General features: G+C 41.5%; 1 protein-coding gene across 2 annotated transcripts in view; it reads right to left on the bottom strand.

Moving 5' to 3' along the window:
* cacng5a (calcium channel, voltage-dependent, gamma subunit 5a) overlaps window positions 1-23,404 on the bottom strand; it is a 32,897-nt gene extending 9,493 nt beyond the window's left edge. Inside the window, exons 1-3 of one of the 2 annotated variants that reach the window (XM_020049672.2) lie at window positions 23,056-23,404; window positions 12,847-13,086; window positions 9,834-9,875 (exon numbers count right to left, since the gene is read on the bottom strand). In XM_020049672.2, coding sequence (XP_019905231.1) covers window positions 9,834-9,875; window positions 12,847-13,042 — 238 coding nt within the window. In that variant the 5' untranslated portion in view covers window positions 13,043-13,086; window positions 23,056-23,404. The remainder of the gene's footprint in view (window positions 1-9,833; window positions 9,876-12,846; window positions 13,087-23,055) is intronic. The other variant, XM_010889335.3, reaches the window with a different exon arrangement.
* Between the last annotated feature and the right edge of the window lie 1,348 nt (window positions 23,405-24,752).

Below are 24,752 nucleotides of genomic sequence, written 5' to 3'. Positions count from 1 at the left end.
GTGTATGAAGCTGTTTTGCGGGTGTATGGAAAGTGTATGAAGCTGTTTTGCGAGTGTATGGAAAGTGTATGAAGCTGTTCTGCAAGTGTATGGAAAGTGTATGAAGCTGTTTTGCAAGTGTATGGAAAGTGTATGAAGCTGTTTTGCGGGTGTATGGAAAGTGTATGAAGCTGTTTTGCGGGTGTATGGAAAGTGTATGAAGCTGTTTTGCGGGTGTATGGAAAGTGTATGAAGCTGTTTTGCGGGTGTATGGAAAGTGTATGAAGCTGTTTTGCGGGTGTATGGAAAGTGTATGAAGCTGTTTTGCGGGTGTATGGAAAGTGTATGAAGCTGTTTTGCGGGTGTATGGAACGTGTATGAAGCTGTTTTGCGGGTGTATGGAACGTGTATGAAGCTGTTCTGCGGGCATCTATCATTCATCGTCCCGGGTGAGATGCCAGACTGACAAAGTCCTATTCAGTGTCCGTTGCACTAAACCTGAGTGAGCGTGGCAGCTGGCTACCCACTGGATGTGCATTTAGTATGTTATTTGGTTTCTATAATACATTGAAAAGAAACAATAGCCAAAAGGATATCTGCTGAGACAATGGACAGTCTGCAAATATGTCCCATCTCTCTCTGACAATGCACTCTGAAACACAGCATATGGTAAAACTTACATCATAAAATCAGCTTCCCATTTCGAATTTTGTCAGTCTGTCATAATAAATCAGCAATGGTTTAACATGAGGCTATAAATTAACAAATGACTACTCTATACTGATTCTTATCATTACAAATAAACTGACTTTTTCAAATTACATGAAATGTCGTGGTCTGTTCACAAAACATTGCATGAAAGGTTGAAAATCAATAAAATCTAAACATTACTTAATGAATCTCAAGGAAACATTCATATTGATAAATCCAGCACTTGGCATAGAAATGATTGCATATATATAACCATGTCTAGAGAGTCTTCACAGTCAGATGGACATTTGGGAAGTGGGCTTTACATATGTCACTGGATTGACCAAAGTCAATACAAGCACAAATCAACAGGAGACTGGAACCAATAGCTGCATTTAGCAAAACCACTCAATGGATTCACAACTGCATCAATGCCTGATAATAACAGTTGGTAACTAACCCAACACAAGCCCAGAGTTTCTGGGTCAAGCTATGCTGGCTGGGGCAGTCTGGCAACGAGGCCATTCAATCATCCCTAAAACGCTTATTTGTCCTTCAATCAGAGTTGGTGTTTTGGAATCACTGAGTTTGAGTAAATGTGGAGGTCATACCAATGAAGGAGGTATGCCATACATCTGGCAACCTTTTGGTCACTGGTCAGTTGTCTATACTGCTAGGCTACTTGCAAACCCAACAACTTTATTTGTAAACAGCTTGACATCTAGGTAGAAAACAACATATAAATATACACAGTGGAATTAAACAGTTTAAATAAATAAAATAATTGAAGAGATTGGTCATTTTGTTTTTAAATGTTATGAAAAAATGCATGTATTTCAGCTTTTATTTGTCTTCATAAACTTCTACAAATACAATATCTAAAGTGGGTCGGGTTGCATCACCGAATGGCACGGAAAATTACCTGCCTTCAACTGGGCAGGTCCTCAGAAAGTGGTCCGGTGAGCCCATTGCATCACTGGGGTGCACGCTGTCTGATCTCCAGGAAATGTACATCAGACGTTGAGGCCGGAAGGCCAAGAAAATCTTTGTAGGACCTCCACCTGTGCAACTTAATGTTCTCTCTGGGCCCATCTAGCAGGTGGTGAAGGTACAACTGCATCAAAGCAGTTACTGAGAGACTGAGGAAGTTCCTTCTTCCAGGCTATTTTTCTGCTGAACAGACACCACTGGCTGGCTAAGGCCATAGCACTCTGCCCTGGCTCTACAGGGTTGTCTAGCTCAATAGCCCAAGTCTTCATTAACAAAAAGGTAAGATTTCCTTTAAACTGAATGACACTGCTATAGTGAGTTTGTGATCCTACGAAGGGTAGACATGGCTTCATCAGTACTGTAGTACAGTACCTCGATAGGAAGGAAGGTAGCTAACTAGCCAATTCGTTATTCTATGATATGTTCAGTACCTTCAGTACTGTACCGTGCTATCTGACGCATTCATCTCATCTTCATCCGCTTATCCGGTATCGGGTCGCGGGGACAGCAGCTCCAGCAGGGGACCCCAAACTTCCCTTTCTCGAGCCATTTTGCCAGCTCTGACTGGGGGATCCCGAGGCGTTCCCAGGCCAGTGTCGAAATATAATCTCTCCACCTAGTCCTGGGCCTACCCTGAGGTCTCCTCCCAGCTGGACGTGCCTGGAACACCTCCCTAGGGAGACGTCCTGGGGGCGTCCTTACCCGAACCACCTCAACTGGCTCCTTTCGATTGCAAAGGAGCAGCGGCTCTACTTCGAGTTCCTCACAGATGACACAGCCTCTCACCCTATCTCTAAGGGAGAAGCCAGCCACCCTTCTGAGAAAACCCATTTCAGCCGCTTGCACTCGCGATCTAGTTATTTCGGTCATGACCCAGCCTTTATGACCATAGGTGAGGGTAGGAAGGAAAATTGACCGGTATATCGAGAGCTTTGCCTTCCAGCCCAGCTCTCTTTTCGTCACAACGGTGCGGTAAAGCGAATGCAATACAGCCCCTGCTGCTCCAATTCGCCGGCCAATCTCCCGCTTCATTGTCCCCTCACTCGCGAACAAGACCCCTAACCCATCGGTCTCACTCGCGAACCCTAACCCTAACCCTAACCCTAACCCTAACCTAACCCTAACCCTAACACCTTTGGGTTCTTCCTACTGAGAACCATGGCCTCAGATTTAAAGGTGCTAATCCTCATCCCAACCGCTTCGAACTCGGCAGTGAGTGCGGAACTCGGTCCAGTGAGTGCTGAAGGTCACAGGCCGATGATGCCATCAGGACCACATCATCCGCAAAAAGCAGCGATGAGATCCCCAACCACCAAACTGCAACCCCTCACCACCCCGACTACGCCTCGATATCATGTCCATAAAAGTTACAAACAGGATTGGTGACAAAGCGCAGCCCTGGCGGAGGCCAACCCCCACCTGGAACAAGTCTGACTTGCTACCGAGAACCCGAACACAGCTCTCACTTTGGACGTACAGGGATTGGATAGCCATCAGAAGGGACCTACTCACCCCATACTCCCACAGTATCTCCCGGGGGACCCGGTCATACGCCTTCTCCAGATCCACAAAACACATATAGACTGGATGGGCATATTCCCAGGCCCCCTCCAGGATCCTTGCAAGAGTAAAGAGCTGGTCGGTTGTTCCAGGACCAGGACGGAATCCGCATTGTTCCTCTTTGATCTGAGGTTTGACTATCTGCCTTTCCAATACCTTTGAGTAGACTTTCCCAGGGAGGCTGAGAAGTGTGATACCCCTGTTATTGGCACATACTTTCTGGTCCCCCTTTTTGAACAGGGGAACCACCACCCCGGTCAGCCACTCCTTTGGCACTGTCCCCGACTCCCACGCAATGTTGAAGAGGCTTGTCATCTAACGCATTGATAAACAAATTGCTGGAAGAGGCATCTGGCTGCAGCCACGTCTCTCAGGAACAGCCCATTCTGGAAACAATCCAGAACAGCACTACACCACCTACTGGATGCAGTAAGAAGCTGCATATTAGTATCGAAGTTAGTATCGAACGGTGTCTGGAGTTCTTTGGCAGTACTGTATATTTCAATCTGAGAGAATGGTCAAGAAATCATCCTAGTTGGGTACATCTCGTAGTCACTTCACTTACTTTGAGTTATGTCTTTGGTCTACTTTACTGTAACTAGTTATGTGTGTCTAAGTTCTTAGTTTTTTGGATATACAAGCTTGTTTTCTTGTTTTTAGTTTGCTGGCCCTCTGCTGAATCTGACCGGGAGTGGCATGGATGGAAGGGAGCAGAGTGGTGCAAAGATCAGAGCAGCCTGGGAAAAGACGCTGTGGTTGTTTCAAGGAGCACAATACGATGATACTTGAACAAAAATGAGCTGCATGGTCGAGTTGATAGAAAGAAGCCTTTACTGCGCCAATGCCACAAAAAAGCCTGGTTACAATATACCCGACAACACCTTGGCATGCCTCACAGCTCCTGGCACACTGTATTTGGAGTGACGAGGCCAAAACTGAGCTTCATGGTCACAACCATTAGTGCTGTGTTTGGAGAGAGGTCAACAAGGCCTAGAGTGAACAGAATACCATCCCCACTGTGAAGCATGGTGGAGGCTCACTGATGTTTTGGGGGTGTGTGAGCTCTAAAGTGAATCTTGTGAAAATGTTGCGCAAGATGAATGCAGCATGTTATCAGAACATACTGGCAGACAATTTGCATTCTTCTGCACAAAAGCTGCGCATGGGACACTCTTGGACTTTCCAGCAAGACAATGACCCTAAGCACAAGGCCAAGTTGACCCTCCAGTGGTTACAGCAGAAAAAGGTGCAGGTTCTAGAGTGCCCATCACAATCACCTGACCTTAATATCATCGAGCGACTCAGGGGAGATCTCAAACATGCGGTCCATGCAAGATGACCAAAGACTTTGCATGACCTGGAGGCATTTTGCCAAGACGAATGGGCAGCTATACCACCTGCAAGAATTCGGGGGCTCATAGACAACTATTACAAAAGACAGCACGCTGTCATTGATGCTAAAGGGGGCAATACACATTATTAAGAACTAAGGGTATGCAGACTTTTGAACTGGGGTCATTTAATTTTTTTTCTTTGTTACCATGTTTTGTTTTGAATATGAATCCCATAAGAAATAAAATAAATGTGTTTTGCCTGCTCACTCATGTTTTCTTTAAAAATGGTACATAGAGTGGGGAGAACAAGTATTTGATACACTGCCGATTTTGCAGGTTTTCCCACTTACAAAGCATGTAGAAGTCTGTAATTTTTATCACAAAAATCCAGAAAATCACATTGTATGATTTTTAAGTAATTAATTTGCATTTTATTGCATGACATAAGTATTTGATACATAGGAAAAACAGAACTTAATATTTGGTACAGAAACCTTTGTTTGCAATTACAGAGATCATACGTTTCCTGTAGTTCTTTTTTGGCCCACTCCTCCATACAGACCTCCAGATCCTTCAGGTTTCAGGGCTGTCGCTGGGCAATACGGAAATTCACCTCCCTCCAAAGATTTTCTATTGGGTACAGATCTGGAGACTGGCTAGGCCACTCCAGGACCTTGAGATGCTTGTTGGCCAAGATCTCGCGATACATGGCCGCATCCATCCTCCCCTCAATATAGTGCAGTCGTCCTGTCCCCTTTGCAGAAAAGCATCCCCAAAGAATGATGTTTCCACCTCCTTGCCACGGTTGGGATGGTGTTCATGGGGTTGTACTCATTCTTCTTCTTCCTCCAAACACGGCGAGGTCCTGCCGTGTAGTTCTGGGCTGATCCCTCACCTTCCTCATGATCATTGATGCCCCACGAGGTAAGATCTTGCATGGAGCCCCAGACCAAAGGAGATTGACCGTCATCTAGAAATTCTTCCATTTTCTAATAATTGCGCCAACAGTTGCCTTCTTACCAAGCTGCTTGCCTATTGTCCTGTAGTCCATCCCAGCCTTGTGCAGGTCTACAATTGTATCCCTAATGTCCTTACACAGCTCTCTGGTCTTAGCCATTGTGGAGAGGTTGGAGTCTGTTTGATTGAGTGTGTGGACAGGTGTCTTTTATACAGGTAACGAGTTCAACAGGTGCAGTTAATACAGGTAATGAGTGGAGAACAGGAGGGCTTCTTAAAGAAAAACTAACATGTTTGTGAGAGCCAGAATTCTTACTGGTTGGTAGGTGATCAAATACTTATGTCATGCAATAAAATGCAAATTAATTATTTAAAATCATACAATTTGATTTTCTGGATTTTTGTTTCAGATTCCGTCTCTCACAGTTGAAGTGTACAGACCTCTACATACTTTGTAAGTAGGAAAACCTGCAAAATGGGCAGTATATCAAATGCTTGTTCTCCCCACTGTATATCACCAATTATCCAAGGGTATGCAAACTTTTGAGCACAACTGTACAGTTGGTTATCAGGGACATGGCCAGTACTCAACAACAACACAGCGTCACTGAAAAACATATTGCTTCACATAGTGGAAAAGGATGACAAAGATCAGGACAAGGGAACAGAAGAAGAGTCATAACTTGGTGCAGGAACTTGTACACTGGGTCATAAACTTTGTAATTTATTGTAAATTATTACTATAGGACGGCCGCCACAGCTTTACACTTTGCAGAAAAATCACATTCAGAACTGGTTCAGCGAGCTAGGCCTAAATCCTACCCGTGTTAAAAGGGGTTGAGTGATCTGGAGGAAAGGTTTGTAGGATGAAGGCCATTTGAAGACATTTTGACCCAGAGGTAGGGAGTTCAATATAATAAACAATAAATAATTATAGAAACTAGAGCTCTCTCTGTTACCTGCAAGGAGGGTATACAGTTAGGGCAGCATTGTACATATTAAGTTATGTGTATCATCTGGTGCCATAGTTGTTTGTACAGTGGGCCTATAGTATTGGCTATATTTGCATGCACACTGTTGAGCAGGAGAGTTTGTTTTAGAGGCCAAATGCTCTCAATCTAGTGGGAGGTGCTTCAGGAAGCACAGGGTGAAGTCACTTCAAATTACCTCAACCAATTTACAACTATAATGCAAAAGGTCTGCCAGGCTGTAGTTGCTGCAAATGGAGAATAATTTGATGAAGGCAAAGATTGAAGGACACAATTATTATTTTTATTAAAATTATTATTTCTAACCTTGTCAATTACTAGATTTGTATATTTGTATTTTCTGTATTTTACACCAGAGATATGGAGTACCATAATCTGCATTTGAGAGGTTAGTAATCACATATGGTTGGCTTGCCGTGTTGTGCTGTAGTGCCTCTTTGTGATGGCTTGGGCGTTTATAAAATCAAATAAGATAGAAAACCACAGAATGCATTCTCTTTGGCGATTTAGAATTACTGTCTGGACTTGGGTGAGCAAGCAGCATGACAAGAACCACAAAGGCATGGACATGCTCTGGGCGACACATCTGGACACTGACTGTCTGGAGTCCACAGAGAATTGCTGCATTAATCAACAGTTGGATATCAAGAAATTGGGGAGAAAAATGGGGTGAAAGTAAATAGAAACTCAATTGCTTCACAGCCCCTTGACAGGCTGAAGTGGTCAACATGGTCTTTCATGAAAGTCTATTTCTAATTCTTTTTCGATGCCTGGACACCTAGAATTATCTTTTTAATCCCTCACAGTTTGACCAATACTTTGACATTGACCGATAAAGAACATTTGACCATCAACAGACCAGGCCTCAGTGTGGGGAGACACGTTACCACAGGCTACAACATACTAATGTAGACTATCCTTAGCTTTCTACCTTTACTGGCTCAACCAGTGTTGCCATGCCAACATACTTATCTTTTATTTTAAACCTAAAATAAGTTGTTGTGTCAATAAAAACATCTTTGTAGTCTACAGATAATCTCCTCAGTAGGAGGCTTTTTCTTTAAAACCCATGTTTCCTTGCAATTATAGTTGAAACATTGCAAAAGGGCAGGTTTGGCTGCTTGCTGTTCACTGACAAATTTCGAGCACAGCCCTGACAAGCTACGCCTTATTACTATTGAGCTATTAAATAAGAAAAGCAATGAAAAAAGCTGTGGAACTACATGACATGTTGTGAGACCTACGTCTGATGTTGTATTCTGAAATATTTTATTTAATTCTGATAACACAGCAGAAGGCCTCATTCTACAACTCTGTCATCAAGAGAACCATCTTCCGAAACCTATGATTCTCTGTGGAAACAGATGAAGTGCTACCACGGAGAGATGAGTTGCAAATTCACAGAATGTCTGTCACATTATTGAGAAGGTGAGGTCATTTTTACAGAATGTCTGTCACATCATTGAGAAGGCAAGGTCATGTTTACAGAATGTCTGTCACATCATTGAAAAGGCAAGGTCATGTTTACAGAATGTCTGTCACATCATTGAGAAGGCAAGGTCATGTTTACAGAATGTCTGTCACATCATTGAGAAGGCAGGGTCATTTTTACAGAATGTCTGTCACATCATTGAGAAGGCAGGGTCATTTTTACAGAATGTCTGTTACATCATTGAGAAGGCAGGGTCATTTTTACAGAATGTCTGTCACATCATTGAGAAGGCAGGGTCATTTTTACAGAATGTCTGTTACATCATTGAGAAGGCAGGGTCATTTTTACAGAATGTCTGTTACATCATTGAGAAGGCAGGGTCATTTTTACAGAATGTCTGTTACATCATTGAGAAGGCAGGGTCATTTTTACAGAATGTCTGTTACATCATTGACAAGGCAGGGTCATTTTTACAGAATGTCTGTTACATCATTGACAAGGCAGGGTCATTTTTACAGAATGTCTGTTACATCATTGACAAGGCAGGGTCATTTTGATCTTATTGTAGTTTTGAGTGATAGACGGGTGAACACTAAACCTGAGCAACGGCCAATCGCTTTGTTTTGAAGGCCTCATTTTGTACTGCAAGAGGTTTGCAGAGGTGTAAAAAGTACTAAGTAAAGGTGCTCTGCTAGGTTTGGCTCAGTTCAGCAGTTTAAGGGAATTTCTCATTAAGAACTAAATGACCTGTTAAAGAGAGTTCATAACTAAACCAGTGATTAATAAAATTCAAAGGTTAGTTAGTAACTCCCTTTACCTGGTCATTTAATTATTAATTAGGAACTTACCAAAACCAGTGTACTCAGTCAAGCCAACCTGGTCTCAGGAACCTACGTAGACTATTTTACGAAAATCCATGGCACCCGATTTCGTATTATATGTGACGTTACATTAAGTTACATTACAATGTGCCACCAAAACGTATGATACCTTACGAAATTATTCAAACGTAACATATCTTACGAACGCTGTTACAACGTATCAAATGTTACGAGCACTATTTAAATGTAAAATAGAATACGAATGCCAGAACGTATGATATTTTATGAACGCTATTAAAGACCGGAGTTTCGAGTGGAGCAGTGGATAGCGTGCCATTGTACAATGCGGAAAGTTGCTCGTTCAAACCACGGTTACTGCTTTCTTTTTTCATTCCAACTCTAATGTTGCTTTACTGCACGTAATATATTTTACAAAATCCCCTGCCTAAAATGTACGTAAAACAGTCTACGTCATCATTCTGAGACCAGGTTGGCCAAGCACATATACGTTGTAATTTCTTTACACATTTGAATATGTGGAACTAGACATGCACAGCTCTGTCCATTCCCACAAAAGGGATATACAAAGATATGGAAAAATAAGAAGGTGGCTACATATTGGCACAAGCTTTCCCAGTCTTTATTTCCCCTCACCAAACAATGTTCCCCTTCATGGCAGACTTCATAAGACTTTATAATCCACAGCAACAGCCAATGAAGGTTAAAATGTGTTCCAATCAACAGGCCATGCCCAGGCCATGCCCAGGCCATGCCCAGGCCACGCCCAGGCCACGCCCAGGCTGGCCTGACATCAGAAGTTAGACAAGCACAGGTAAAAAAAACAAAAAACATTTTGAGACATTTTTAAACGGTTACATTACGGTTTTAAGAGGGAAGGAGAAACAAATTTGAGTTGACTTAAACTTCAATGTCCAAAAAGATCAAAGTACCATAATTCCAGGATCCTGTTCTAGCACAATCTAGCTCAATTTAAGCTCTGCTGATTATTAGTTTTAGAAAACTATCCGGAGGTTAGAAGTGGAGAGAGGTCACTGCATACAGTAGAACAGGAAATGAATACCTGATTTACGTCCGGGAAACACCTGCATAGGTGATGGCATCACTGAGAGAAGAAACGGGTGAAAATTAGTACCTCCTGTTTCAACTTCCTGCTTTCACCTCCAGCATGCCATAGGGAGTAGAGAAAGAGGGGTCAGGGGGGAGGAAGATCCTTTTGTGGGACAGAAGATAACCATGCAGGGTGGCGAAAAGCCTAGTGTTCCCCCTTTAAGAAATACTATGTGTGCTATAAAAACACATGTATTTGTTTAGCTACTGTACTAAGGCATCTAAAAGATGTGTTGCATGCTATAATGAAAAACCCAGGCCGGTTCTGTGCCGGAAACCTTGAGGAACAGTTTGACCATGGGAAAAATTGGGTTGTGACATCGGAAGAGCAGCTGTATCAGGGCATTAGAAGCATCATGTCAGGGTCCCCGAGTGGAGAGCAGAACCAGTTGAAACACATGCTATGGTGATAGTCAAACCCATTGGGATATAGGGACATAGGAGAGGATGACTAAATGTATTCTGAATGTAAGCCTTCCCGAGATTCATCTCCCGGTCGTGCCACACTGTCCGTGACTGGATGTACAATAAAGGAAGGTGCATATTGGCCAAGCAGTATCCAGAAAGGTGGAAGTAAACCAAGCAGGGATTTCCTTTCATTCCAGGCAGGTCAGGAACCTGCAAGCTTAAAGTAACTGCCCAATGGAAATCTCCGTGAAAGTTTAGAAACTGTTAACTCATACCTAAATAATGTTCCGAATGTTGCAGTTATTGCCAAAAGAAAAAAGCTGCTTTTTTGACTTACAGAATAAAATAAAAAATTGTAATTATTTACAGGTTGTATTTCATTAAAATATGGAAATAACTGGCAGTTATTTTAACTGAGGTTGTCCTCCGACTGATAAAAGCAAGTGGTTTGAAAAGGACAGTTTGGCTGGACCTACCCTGATCTTAAAGTGCAGCTTCTACCTTGATCTACAGTCTGTACCTAAGCCTTTAACATGATTCTTGATATGTACCTGCACTCACCTAAAGGATTATTAGGAACACCATACTAATACTGTGTTTGACCCCCTTTCACCTTAAGAACTGCTTTAATTCTACGTGGCATTGATTCAACAAGGTGCTGAAAGCATTCTTTAGAAATGTTGGCCCATATTGATAGAATAGCATCTTGCAGTTGATGGAGATTTGTGGGATGCACATCCAGGGCACGAAGCTCCCGTTCCACCACATCCCAAAGATGCTCTATTGGGTTGAGATCTGGTGACTGTGGGGGCCATTTCAGTACAGTGAACTCATTGTCATGTTCAAGAAACCAATTTGAAATGATTCGAGCTTTGTGACATGGTGCATTATCCTGCTGGAAGTAGCCATCAGAGGATGGGTACATGGTGGTCATAAAGGGATGGACATGGTCAGAAACAATGGTCAGGTAGGCCGTGGCATTTAAATGATGCCCAATTGGCACTAAGGGGCCTAAAGTGTGCCAAGAAAACATCCCCCACACCATTACAACACCACCACCAGCCTGCACAGTGGTGACAAGTTCTCATTCTGTTTACACCAAGTTCTGACTCTACCATCTGAATGTCTCAACAGAAATCGAGACTCATCAGACCAGGCAACATTCTTCCAGTCTTCAACTGTCCAATTTTGGTGAGCTTGTGCAAATTGTAGCCTCTTTTTCCTATTTGTAGTGGAGATGAGTGGTACCCGGTGGGGTCTTCTGCTGTTGTAGCCCATCCGCCTCAAGGTTGTGCGTGTTGTGGCTTCACAAATGCTTTGCTGCATGCCTCGGTTGTAACGAGTGGTTATTTCAGTCAAAGTTGCTCTTCTATCAGCTTGAATCAGTCGGCCCATTCTCCTCTGACCTCTAGCATCAACAAAGCATTTTTCGCCCACAGGACTGCCACATACTGGATGTTTTTCCCTTTTCACACCATTCTTTGTAAACCCTAGAAATGGTTGTGCGTGAAAATCCCAGTAACTGAGCAGATTGTGAAATACTTAGACCGGCCCATCTGGCACCAACAACCATGCCACGCTCAAAATTGTTTAAATCACCTTTCTTTCCCATTCTGACATTCAGTTTGGATTTCAGGAGATTGTCTTGACCAGGACAACACCCCTAAATGCATTGGAGCAACTGCCATGTGATTGGTTGATTAGATAATTGCATTAATAAGAAATTGAACAGGTGTTCCTAATAATCCTTTAGGTGAGTGTAAGGTGCTGCATCTACCCTGATCCTAGATCTGTAACTAAGGTGCTGCATCTACCCTGATCCTAGATCTGTAACTAAGCTACTGCATCTACCCTGATCCTAGATCTGTAACTAAGGTGCTGCATCTACCCTGATCCTAGATCTGTACCTAAGGTGAGGCATCTACCCTGATCCTAGATCTGTAACTAAGGTGCCGCATCTACCCTGATCCTAAATCTGTAACTAAGCTACAGCATATACCCTGATCCTAGATCTGTACCTAAGGTACTGCCTCTACCCTGATTCTAGATCTGTACCTAAGGTGCGGCATCTACCCTGATCCTAGATCTGTACCTAAGGTGCCGCATCTACCCTGATCCTAAATTTGTACCTAAGGTGCTGCATCTACCCTGATCCCAGATCTGTACCTAAGGTGCTGCCTCTACCCTGATCCTAGATCTGTAACTAATGTGCTGCCTCTACCCTGATCCTAGATCTGTAACTAAACTGCAGCATATACCCTGATCCTAGATCTGTACCTAAGGTACTGCCTCTACCCTGATCCTAGATCTGTAACTAGGCTGCGGAACCATCCCTTCCATTTACTCACCGGCTGGGAAGTAAACCCCTCCACTTGTGCATATATCTAAACTAAGCTAGATCCAAGATCTGCGCCAAAGGGTAATTATCAGCAACTAGTCAAGTGCCTATGACCCAACAGCTATGCGTCAAACTAGAGGGCAGGGACATGCATGTTATTAAGCTTCACAAGCCCCAGACCTGTGTCCGGAAGGCGATGTCTGCACAAGTTTCTACTCACCAGCTATGAAGCAGACCCTCCACAGGCCAGAGTGCAGGGACATTCGTACCTCGGCGCTCTGGTTGAGGGGTAGGATGACGCCCTCCTCCAGGTAGAGCCAGTAGTCGGTACTGACAGCAATGCCCAACAGGCCCAAGGCGCACACAGCAAACACGCTGCTCAGCAACGTCAGTGCCTTCCTGCCACACAGGGTCATACCACATCCACGACAGCAGGGGGTGCCGCTGGCAGAAAGAGGAGCTTCAGAAAGAGAGCAGAGAAGAACACGAGTTAATGGAACAGCCAGAGAGACTGTGTCCAGAGAGACTTTTGTGATTACATACTGTAAATATTGTTGTAAGTTGTCAATGGGCCATGCTGTGCATTCTGGGTACATTATAAAAAATCTATATATTTCCAAGGATTCCATGGAAGTCAGTTGGGCGCTAGTGCAAAAAATAAAATAAGCATCCATTACATGAAGAAGAAGCTACAAAATATATTATATTATATATTATATATTTTAGACAGCTAACTAGTTTGAAAATCTTAATATATCAGTAATAGGGCCAGAGTATAAAGTAACCTGTTGAGATGGGGAAATATAATCCTGGAATTAACTGTTTTCCAGAACTTAAACATGTTCCCTTTACAGTTAAACATGTTTACATAGCAGACATGATTTAGTTTTCTATGTCTGTTTTTCTGCATATTAACACTTTCACTGCTTTACACTATGCATGTAGCATTTAAAAAAAAGGTAGGGCTGGAGTAATAAGGCATTGATGAACTTTTAACTTTTTAGGTAGGAAAGGAAATGAGGAGGTGAGGAAGGGAAACAGTCATAGACTAGACCTACTCAATCAAAGGGAGATTTTAAGCACAGGGGTCCAGCATTGAGGGAAAAGCAATTGAGGTCCATTATTAGAAAAAAATCCTCTCAGGTAGCCAGTAATCAGTTCCTATTCTGCTGTGCTTCAAAAGTACGATTAGGTAATGTGCTACAGGCATCCTGCTGCGCTCATCTCTTACTACGGCCACACACCATTATTACCAACCCCCGGAAATAGGCATCCATCAGGGCAGGATGAATCTAGAAATATGAGGTCTAGACAAAATGACGGGTATAAAACGGCATTGTTGCCTATTGTTGGCTTCTCCATTCCAAATCGACGGGATAGTCTAAAACGGCGGTGTTTCGCAGGCTTTTTCAAGCTAGCCCTCACAGATGGAGACTGGCTGCCAGAAGGGCTAGACAAGTGATTGGATCAGGACAGAATGGAGCAGGACAGATTGAACCTGTGAGAGAAGGCAGGTTGCCAGGTCTGGCTTTCCTACATAACAATTCTAGAGGATGATTTATAGGATTTGCACCAATTTTGACATGGGATTTAAACCTGATGAAGCCCATTTCCATTTAAATGGATCCAGGACCACAAACATGTAAAGTTCATAGGAGCATTTTGGGTGTACAATAGGGTTGAAATAAATCTACAACAATTTTTGTTGTTGTTCTGGCTTTGTATTCCAGTGCTTTGGTTTCAGTATGATGTAAGTCTACAAGACTAAAGTGCAGACTATCAGATTTAGCATATGATCATCCATATCGGTTTAACTGGTTTGCAATAACAATTTTTATTACCCATTGTCCCTTATTGGGAACCTAAAATATTTGGACAAATTCACAACAGGTGTATTAAAGTAATCCAACTTTTAATATTTGGTTCTATATATGTAGAACACAATGCCTCTCTAAGGCAGTCAGGCAGTCAGTTTTTCCAATGCAAGGTGCATGTATTTAGTAGCAACACTTTTTGAAATCATCTGTTTTCAGCATTTCTTTTTTATCAAATGGATACACTTATTTTGTATGCAGCACAACATCTTTGACAAATTATTTTGTAGGGGAATTGTTCTAAATCCTGATGCAAACAAGTCAGAAACTGGATTAAGTACTTATAATCCTAATCCATTTTGATGTTTAAGTGTTGTTCACAATCTCTTTCTCAGTCCATTCTTTTTCACAAGACTTACTGAGGTGTATTCATTCTGCCGATTCTTAATAAGAAGCAAATGGAAGGAAACCGTGTCAAGTCTTGGCGCCATGGTGATCGCTAGGGAGCAGAAAACTACGGTAATGTAAAATGTGCCAGTTCAAGGTGTAATATAATGACTATATGGTTTCCAAGAAACAGATTGACAAATGTAGCTCCCCACTAAACACTTACGTTTGCAGGGAAATGCTGCAGATGCTGTGTCCACTAACAGTGCTGCGTTTTTAACCTAACTGCCGAACTTGTAACCACCTGGAAAAACACAGTAGGTCTGAAAATAGACAAACAAACACGCATGCTCTTTTCTGATGAAACACACTCCTGTTCCCGGCTGCACAAAGTGACCCAGAGTACCCCATAAGAACAGCCCACATCCCCAGTCTGCCTTTCAAAGCCTCTGTCATGTCCATATACAAAAGCACACAAAGAGATCAATCCACTTGGAATCCTAATTCATTCCAGACATTGTTCCAGCCCACATGGGATTATGAACAGAGATTGAGATTTATTTTCTTCTAATATATAACCTAATAATCTAAGATAAATTCTGACTACATTCTTGAAGTGTACAGAAATACTATGTTCAACATCGTATTATTAGTACTGTATACTGAAGTATGAAATATATGGATTAATTTCAATTTTACACTTTGTGTTTAATAAGAAATTCACTTTAAGCACACAGATTATTTGGCATGGTTGTGGTTGCAAGGAATAGCCATCCATATCAAAATGATACCTTTAAACATGTTTTGATGCTGTACAATGTTTGTTCACATTTCAAACAAGCTTATTGGGTTACGACGGGATAAAGGTCTTACCAGTCCAAAATGAATATGTGCATGTTTTTCAATGTGATACAGTTGGTTCTCATAGGTTTATCAAGTTCTCAGCAAAGCTCGGACTGTCAACATATTCAAATGAATAAAGGATGCGTTACAGAGCCTTTGGTCGGGAAATCCTCATTATAATAAATATATTCATAAAAAAAAATGTATGTACAGTAGAACAACCAATGGCTATGCATGTTTACACAAAATGGACAAAGCATACAAAGATCACCCACTTAAAGGCACACCACAGAAAAGGCTTTAAAATGTGCAACAACGGAAAATGAAATGACTTCTTTTTGCACCATTACCCATACGGTTGGGGCAGCAGAAACGGGACTTAAATCTATTCTGTGGTGCCAATCCCACCACCAACCACTGGAAGGCTGGCAAGAATTTCATCAGCTCACTATTAAAATTAGGTCAGCAAGTACTCTCTCTGCCCGTTCAATTAGCACACACCCAGCCTAATCAACTTCCATTTAAACCAAATGCCAACTCCTAAACCTACCGTTTTTCAACACAAAATCAATAATTGTGTCTCACTGCCTCATGGAAAAATGGGTTCAGGTGGTGAGGGTCACTGGTCAGGGTGTTATATGGCACAGATAAGCTTAATCCGTCCCTTTATATGGAGGTGCACAGTTCCTGTCATTATTTACCTACATTTGGCTAGTGTAATTTGGGATTTTTTTGTTAGATATTGCTAATGGGTTGTACCAGCTTATTTCAGTTACAAACATTCTATGCAAATGCAACAGTGTCCAGTGATATTGGAGGAACAGACTGGTGATGGTGGGCTTCCAATACAACACAGATTGGGTGTGTACCACGGAACAGGAGAGGACCCTGGTTATAATCCAACTCAATGCCGACTGGGTCACTAAAGCTGTCGTCCCCTAGAACAGAACAGAATGCTGACAAAGATGTTTTTCTTCATTATTACACTCGATTTTGTCAGTCCTTTTGGCGAAGCCACTGACCCAGTTGCCATGACGGCCGGGGGTGGCACCGTCTCCAGGGTGACACGGCGTGTGTTCCACTGATGTGAGTGAGCGGTCAGTGGGTTGCCAGCTTCAGAGGACTATGGGGCCCTGGAGACAGTGAGTTAACGGGGGGTGGGGGGATGTATGACACAGTAGCGTTTGTTTAGGTGACTGGTAGTGTCTGCCATTCCACTAGCACACCGTGGCACAAGAGCTTTACAGCTGTAACCCCACTGACCTACAAACTGCTCTGAAAATTCTGTCACTCTTCCCTGGAATCGTGCTTACATGAGTGCTGACTGCATATTGACCAATATAATAAAAATGATTTTATCCATCCTGTCCATAAACATGAAAAAATGAAAAATGAAATCCGGTGCAAGGGTTTGACTTTGTATTTTGACGTACAAAGTCAAAAATATTTTGTCTATCATAATAACTAATTGTTTAGAAATAGAGTGTAGACATGTAAATGACTGTTGTAGCTGGAAACAGCAGATTTGTTATGGACTATCAACACAGGCGTACAGAGGCCCATTATGAGCAACCATCAGTCCTGTGTTCCAATGGAACGTTGTGTTTGCTAATCCAAGTTTATCATTTTAAAAGACTAATTGATCATTAGAAAACTCTTTTGCAATTGTGTTAACATAGCTGATAACTGTGAAAGCGCGTTGTACTACTGTACTCTCTTCACAAAACTGCGCAAACTGGCTCTAACCAGAATAGAGAGAAGAGTGGTAGGCCCTGGTGCACAACTGAGCAAAAGGACAAACACATTTGAGTGTCTAGTTTGAGAAACAGATGCCTCACAGGTCCTCAACTAGCAGCTTCATTAAATAGTACCCACAAAACAGCAGTCTCAACGTCAACAGTGAAGAGGCAACTCTGGAATGCTGGCCTTCTAGGTAGAGTTGCAAAGAGAAAGCCATATCTCAGACTGGCCTATAAAAAATAAAGATTAAGAGGGGCAAAAGAACACAGAGGAAGATTGGAAGATTGGAAAAAGGTTTTATGGACAGACAATCTGAATTTTAGGTGGTCTGATCACAAAGAAGAACATTCATGATGAAAGACTAAATGAAGTGCTTGACGCCAACTGTCAAGCTTGGCGGGGGCAATATGGTGGTCTGTTGGTGCTTTGGTGGTGGTAAAGTGGGAGATCTGTACAGGTTAAAAGGGATCTTGAAGAAGGCGGGCTATCACTCGATTTTTCAACACCATGCCATACCCTGTGGATGGTGCTTGATTGAAACCAATTTCATAGTACAACAGGACAAAGACCCAAAGCACAGCTCCAAACAATGTAAGACCTATTTAGGGAAGAAGTGGTCAGCCGGTATTCTGTCTATAATGGAGTTGTAAGCACAGTCACCGGATCTCAACACTATTGAGCTGTTGTGGGAGCAGCTTGACCGTACGCCAAAGATCTGCAGGGCTGTAATTGCTGCAAATGGAGCATTCTTTGACAAAAGCAGAGTTTGAAGGACACAATTATTGTTTTTAAAAAGCAATGTTTACCATTTAGTTCTATCCTTGTCAATGACTATATTTTCTATTCATTTTGCAATATTTGAAAATGTTTCATGAAAAACAAGGACATTTCTAAGGGACCCCAAACTTTAGCACGGTAGTCATGACATTTGACCTCAGTGCTAACAAAAACAGCATTCAACCGCAATCTACCAAAATGAAATAGCTCCACAAACCGGACTTCATTTTGAACACACTTCTAGAAACTCTGCACAGGCCATCTTCACAGATGCAGTATATCTTCACAGATGCAGTATATCTTCACAGATGCACTGTATCTTTAGGGAGCAGGAGAACCAACTGACCGCCTTTGCCAGTGTCCAGTTAAGTTAATGTCAGATCCTGTTAACAGGCTATGGCAGGGCTGGGCACTCTCCAAGCCTTCACGGTCACCCCAAAGGCATATCCCGGATAGGACTCTTCTCTTCAAATGTCCTTTTTTAAAACACACAATTTAGATAGAAATAGCCTTTTTAATACACGGGAAGTGGTGGACTGAAGTGTTGAGAAACTTTCCCTTCAGTCACATCACACCGAGAGACACACGTCGTCACCAGAGATGCTGGTCAACACAGCGCAGCCAGTGACCCAGGTTTGTCATGAGCCCAAGTATATTTCTCTCTAAGCGCTTAGTTTGGCCGAGTCTCCGTCGTGTGCACCGTCATACTGAGGTTTCCGCGTTGATGGAAATGAAACGGGCTCGCTGGCCAGTCTGAGGAAACGGGGCTTATATGTAAGCGTCACCAGCTGGTGTGTGGTGGTGTGTCATTACAACGGGGCCATGGGGAAGTGAAGTCATGGTATGGGAGCATAATGACACGGACATACAGACGACCCGTTCAGGGACTATCACCAAAGACTTAGAGAGCAGTGTTAACTCCCCGTCTATCAGCCAATGCACTGTACGCGTACGGTCCATTGCTGGGTGACAGCTTGGCGCTTGAGGCAGTTTTCGTTGGAATGCCTGCCGTGAAAGCCGCAAGTATGTATACAGACGATCGCAGGTTTCCCTGTCCCTACGAGTATGCGTCACCCGGAAGAACCACAGAAAGGCTTTTCAACAAAACGATTGAAGTGTCTAGAATGTGTTAGAGGACTGATGAGGGCTGCTTTGTTTAGATGACTCAATGCTCAGCTCTGTAGTGTTATACTTCATACTACTCTGTTCGACTGTTTGACGCTACTGTACTTTACTCTGTCCTACTGGACTGTAGTCTGTTCTACACTATTGTACGCTATCTTACTGCACTTTGTTGCACTCTTCTCTATGTTCTACACCACTTCAGTTAAAAGTCCTACATCGAACCTGCTGCAGACCACTTGGAATACAGCACTGATACAGCCTCAAACATTATGGTCAAAATCCATCCAACAAACCCACAGATGATGTCATCGGGGCCTTTATGACAGATAGGGGTTTAGATGCATTATAAACAGATCACACACAGCGACAGTATGACAAGGCCCCTGATATTCCTTGCCATAAACGAAACAGAGAGGCTCGGGAAAAGATCTAATGCGTAAACATCTAATGTGACTGTTCAAAAGAGCAATTAACGGAAGAAATAATAGAACTGAGCTGCATGTGTAAACACAACCTACTTTTAATGAGCACTCAAATCCGTTTATGTGCCAGCAGAATTGACAAGTGAAAATGAGATTCTGAAGTGCTACAGAATCCATCAAACGCACCAAAATTAGCTGAATTACTTTAAAGGAGTAATCCACCCAAAACCACAAATTCCTATGATATACATAGTTAAACAAGGCTAATATATGACAACAATATATGTTGTGACATTTTTCTGCATTTAATAAATATAGTAATTAAGCAACCATATGTGAATTTGATTGATCTGTTGAGACTCATGTTGACCACAAAACCCACAATGCAATGCCATCTCTAGACAGGCTCTGGCTAAGTACAATTTTACCTTATCAGCAAAGTCAATAGAAAACATGTATCAAAAAAACTATACAAAACCAATATCAGCATTTGGAATAGTTACATTGTTGTAATTTCACTTCCACTCTGCACTGTTAATCAGCAGTTTAAAACTTACCATTTTAGCTATTTTCTCAGTCAATAGATATTAAAGAAAGATCTGAAATGAAATGGTCAGTGAATGGAAGAACGCACAAAGCTTTCTCCCAGCAGAAGGCAGATCAATTGCAACTGAGGTTGTCATGCTGTGTCCCCCGGTTGCTAAGACAATGTTACCCATAAAACACAGCGCAGCACATTCACAACGCACGGGTAATGGAACCAAAGCAAGTTTTAAATTTCTAGTCAGGTTTCCTGTCTCCAGAAGTATTTCTGTCTGCAAGCAGAGGAAAACATGAAAATTGCTTTGAGTCATGGTAGTAATTAAAGAAAGTATGTTAACCAGACAAATATAATTTTTTAAATCTAAGTATAGACTTTGTCATGATGATCTACCGACGGATGTGTAGGTAACTATGCCCATACTATCTACTGGCTGATTTGGCAATATATAGTGCAGGTAATTGTTTTAAGCTTCAGGAAATGTGTGTGTTATTTCCTCATCTCCATTTCCAATAATTTAACAAGATATATATATATATATATTACTGACTAATAGACCTTTTGCATTCCCCACATGTAATGATTTGAGTGTCTGGGGCTGGATTGACCCTTTATGTTAGGATAAGGTGTCTATATAGTTAATGTTTCTAAATACATTCGGGATCACTTGCATTTAGAAATGTGAAATCCTGAATAGGAGGGAGGCTCAACAAAGACTGGGATACCATTCAGGAAAACATATTTGTAATTTCTAAAGCCCTGCCCAACAGCTTACACATTACAAGCTTATAAATAGAAGTTAGGCAACTCCATGTAGATGTGTTAAGATTTCCAGCCTACTCTGTGATAGATGAAGTGTGGATGCGGTTGTGGGATAAATGTAAATGTTTTGGGAATGTTCTGTGGTTCCCCATTCTACAGTAGCTAACAAGGACCCCCTTTTTTCAGTTAAACATCTATGCTTCAACATGTTCAGAGCATGATTCTTTATGGACAGCAGCAAAATAAAGTAACCTTTAGTTCCTGGAAAGCCCCTTGTATCCATACACATTTTTATATTGATAAAAACAACATGGTCTTGATATATTGGTGTATTATAGTCTCCAGTAGGCTTCTAGGCAGGGCAAAATTAATTACTATACAGCTCCGGAAAAAATTAAGAGACCACTACACCTTTTTCTTTCCTTTCCAAAAAAGTTGAAAAGGAAAGTTTTGAGTGAGGAACAGAAGTGTTCAATTTGCAGAGGTTTCTTAATTTTAACCCTTCTGTTCCTCACTCAAAACCTTCCTTTTTAACTTTTTTGGAAAGGAAAGAAAAAAGTGCAGTGGTCTCTCTGGAGCTGTAAGTTGTTAAGAAACATTTAGTTTCTACATACAGATAAGTCTTCTCTTTTCAGCAGTAGTTATTCGCTTTCCAAACTTGTATTTTATAATTTGGGAAAGTCAAACTGACAGCCTCAACCAACCATAATAATGACAGCCCCTAGGGCCTAGATGGTCCCTACATGGCAGTTCCCATTCAAATCAGGATTGGCAACCAGTGACAGTGTTCTAATGAGTTTGACAGTCCAATTGGTTCCACAAACATTCTTGAGGCAAACCCTTCAATGCACTAATGGTAATGTGTGTCTATGGTCACAATATATAAATGGTAGGTTGTAGTAAAAAACTATAATAATTTAATTTTAATATGTTTCAATATATCTGATTTTCAAGGACATGAAATTGTCTTGGGCCCAATGGCTTCGGTCTAGGTAAACCACTGAATAAATATGTGCATAACATGGACTGTCTGCATTCCTATAGAAATGGGTAAATCATTTGCTTTTGGTTTGAAAGAGTCTACTAACTATTGTTCTTGGTGCAATTATTGAATCGTAAATTGATAAGAGCATCTAAACCATTGCGATGTCCGGGGGCTGTGTTTGTTATGACAGAAAACGTTCTATGCTGTGTTGGATCTTTAGTAAACTCGAGTCGCTGTCCTTGGTCCTGAACTCCTAGAAATCGTGCATGTAACATTTCAGTTTGTATAGTAAGAAAGTTTTGGATCATTTTAGGTTTAGGGGAATCATCATTGTGAAAGCGAATAATCCCAGCATCAAAGATAACTCCAACCACAAAAAAAATCGATAATCACTCCACTTTGGTCCAATGTCTAACTGATCTCTTCAGTAACGCATATAAACCGGAATTTAATGGCGAAGTGTGATGCATTCAATAACATATCGTTTCGCTAATCAAAGCATTTGACCTATATCTAAGCTATAGTAGCCATAACAAAACAAAACCAATTCCTGACATCATTGAAAAACTAAAATCAATACTAACAAATATCAGTATATTCAGAAAATATGTTGAACACATGCGTAAAAACTACCCTAAACCGACATTGTAAAAAGTTATGTTTATGGAAGTGTGAAAATTAACGTGTTTCCTCAACATACAACAGCCTACACCGGTTTCTACGTCCGGCAATATTCAATATTCGACCAAATGTTTTTTTATACAAATGACAGTTGTTTATGTATCATGATTTATGCTGTCCGACAAAAACGATTTGTATACAATGAATAATACAGTTGTTATATATTCGACCTTTAGCCTAAATGTTTTATATATATTTTTTTATAAATGACTAAGTGAAGAAGACATAGGCGTATTTATGAAGGGAAGACTATCAAACAAAACAGGCGCTTCTACATCTTAACTATTTGAAAACATTTCGCATTTGAACATATTCCAAAGCAAAATAAATATATAAAACAAACACTATTTACCTTCAAGAAGAAGTCTCGTCAAGAAAGATCTCTTTTAATACCCTTCCTTTCGTCTCGATCTACACTTGTTTACAGTTGACTCGCGGAAAAGCTGAGGGCACTGGGCAGTGGATGAGTGGCGTGCGTAGTGCCCCGCCACAGGACAATCGTGCGCACTCCACTTTAGCCTCCCGCCTGCAGCTGGGCATAGGCAGCCTTGAGGGATACGAAGATTAGCTGACGAAACAAAATGCAGCACTCAAAAAACTTCCCTCCTTTAGATATAACAATGGTCCAAAGACACTCATCCATAAACTCTACTCCGCCAACGTTAAGTTATTCTGAATTCCAGTGAGCTCAATAAGGGAGCTGTTCTTTCAACCACCACACGTTACAAATCAGCCTGTGGGTGATATAACCAGCTGCCACAAGAAAACGGACAGCATATTATTGTTTTTTGGGGGTGGGATGATAATTTATGACAGCGAAAGTTAAATTACTACACATGCAAAGTTGAACGCTTTGCTCAATTGTTATCAAACAGGCTATTTATGAGAGCACAACATTGAGGGTAACGTGGAGTAAAACGCCACCCCTACATCCTTTTTAATCCTAAAAGACAAAATGTCACTAAAACATTTTTTATCAAATAGGAATCCTACATTGGTGCTCAAATGTTTGCATACCCTTGGATAATTGGTAATATATGTACCAATTGTAAAGAAAACATGAGTGAGCAGGCAAAACACATCTTTTATTTTTAATGGATTCACATTCAACTGTAGGTCATAACAGAATGGCACAATCATAAAACAATACATGGCAACAAAGAAAAAAATGAACTGACCCCTGTTCAAAAGTCTGCATACCCTTAGTTCTTAATACTGTTTATTGCCCCCTTTAGCATCAATGAGAGTGGGCCGTCTTCACCTTTTTCTGCTGTAACCACTTGAGGGTCAACGTGGCCTTGTGCTTAGGGTCATTGTCGTGCTGGGAAGTCCAAGTGCATCCCATGCGCAGCTTTCGTGCAGAAGAATGCAAATTGTCTGCCAGTATGTTCTGATCACATGCTGCATTCTACTTGCCTCAATTGTTACAAGATTCACTTTAGAGCTCACCCCCCCCCCAAAACATCAGTCAGCCACCACCATGCTTCACAGTGGGGATGATATTCTGTACACTATAGGCCTTGTTGACCCCTCTCCAAACATAGCGCTAATGGTTGTGACCATAAAGCTCTATTTATGGTCACAGCACACTGATTTTTCCAATTCTTAATAAGTGATTGAACAGTACTTATTAGCATTTACAAGGCTTTGGATATGTTTTTATATCCTTTTTCATCTTTATAACGTTCCATTACATTGTTACGAAGATCTTTTGACAGTTCTTTTCTGCTCCCTATGGCTCAGTATCTAGCCTGCTCAGTGACGAGCTAACAAACTCATAGACTATTTATACACAGACACTAATTGCAATTTAAAAAGCCACAGGTGTGGGAAATCCAACTTTAATTGCCATTTTCACCTTGTGTGTCTGTAAGCTTTAGATCAGGGCCTTTTGGGTGATTTCTCATATTATTATGATTTATAAAGCCAAACAATTATGTGATTATAAATGTCTTCATAAGATCACCATCCTTAGATAAAAGACAGTTTTGTTTGCATGATAAGTCATATTCTCAAAATCAATGCCAACATTTCACAATTTCTGCCAGG

Source organism: Esox lucius, chromosome 9, assembly GCF_011004845.1.
Source record: "Esox lucius isolate fEsoLuc1 chromosome 9, fEsoLuc1.pri, whole genome shotgun sequence".
Taxonomy (NCBI): Eukaryota; Metazoa; Chordata; class Actinopteri; order Esociformes; family Esocidae; genus Esox; species Esox lucius.
This window is presented reverse-complemented; position numbering and strand designations above follow the sequence as displayed.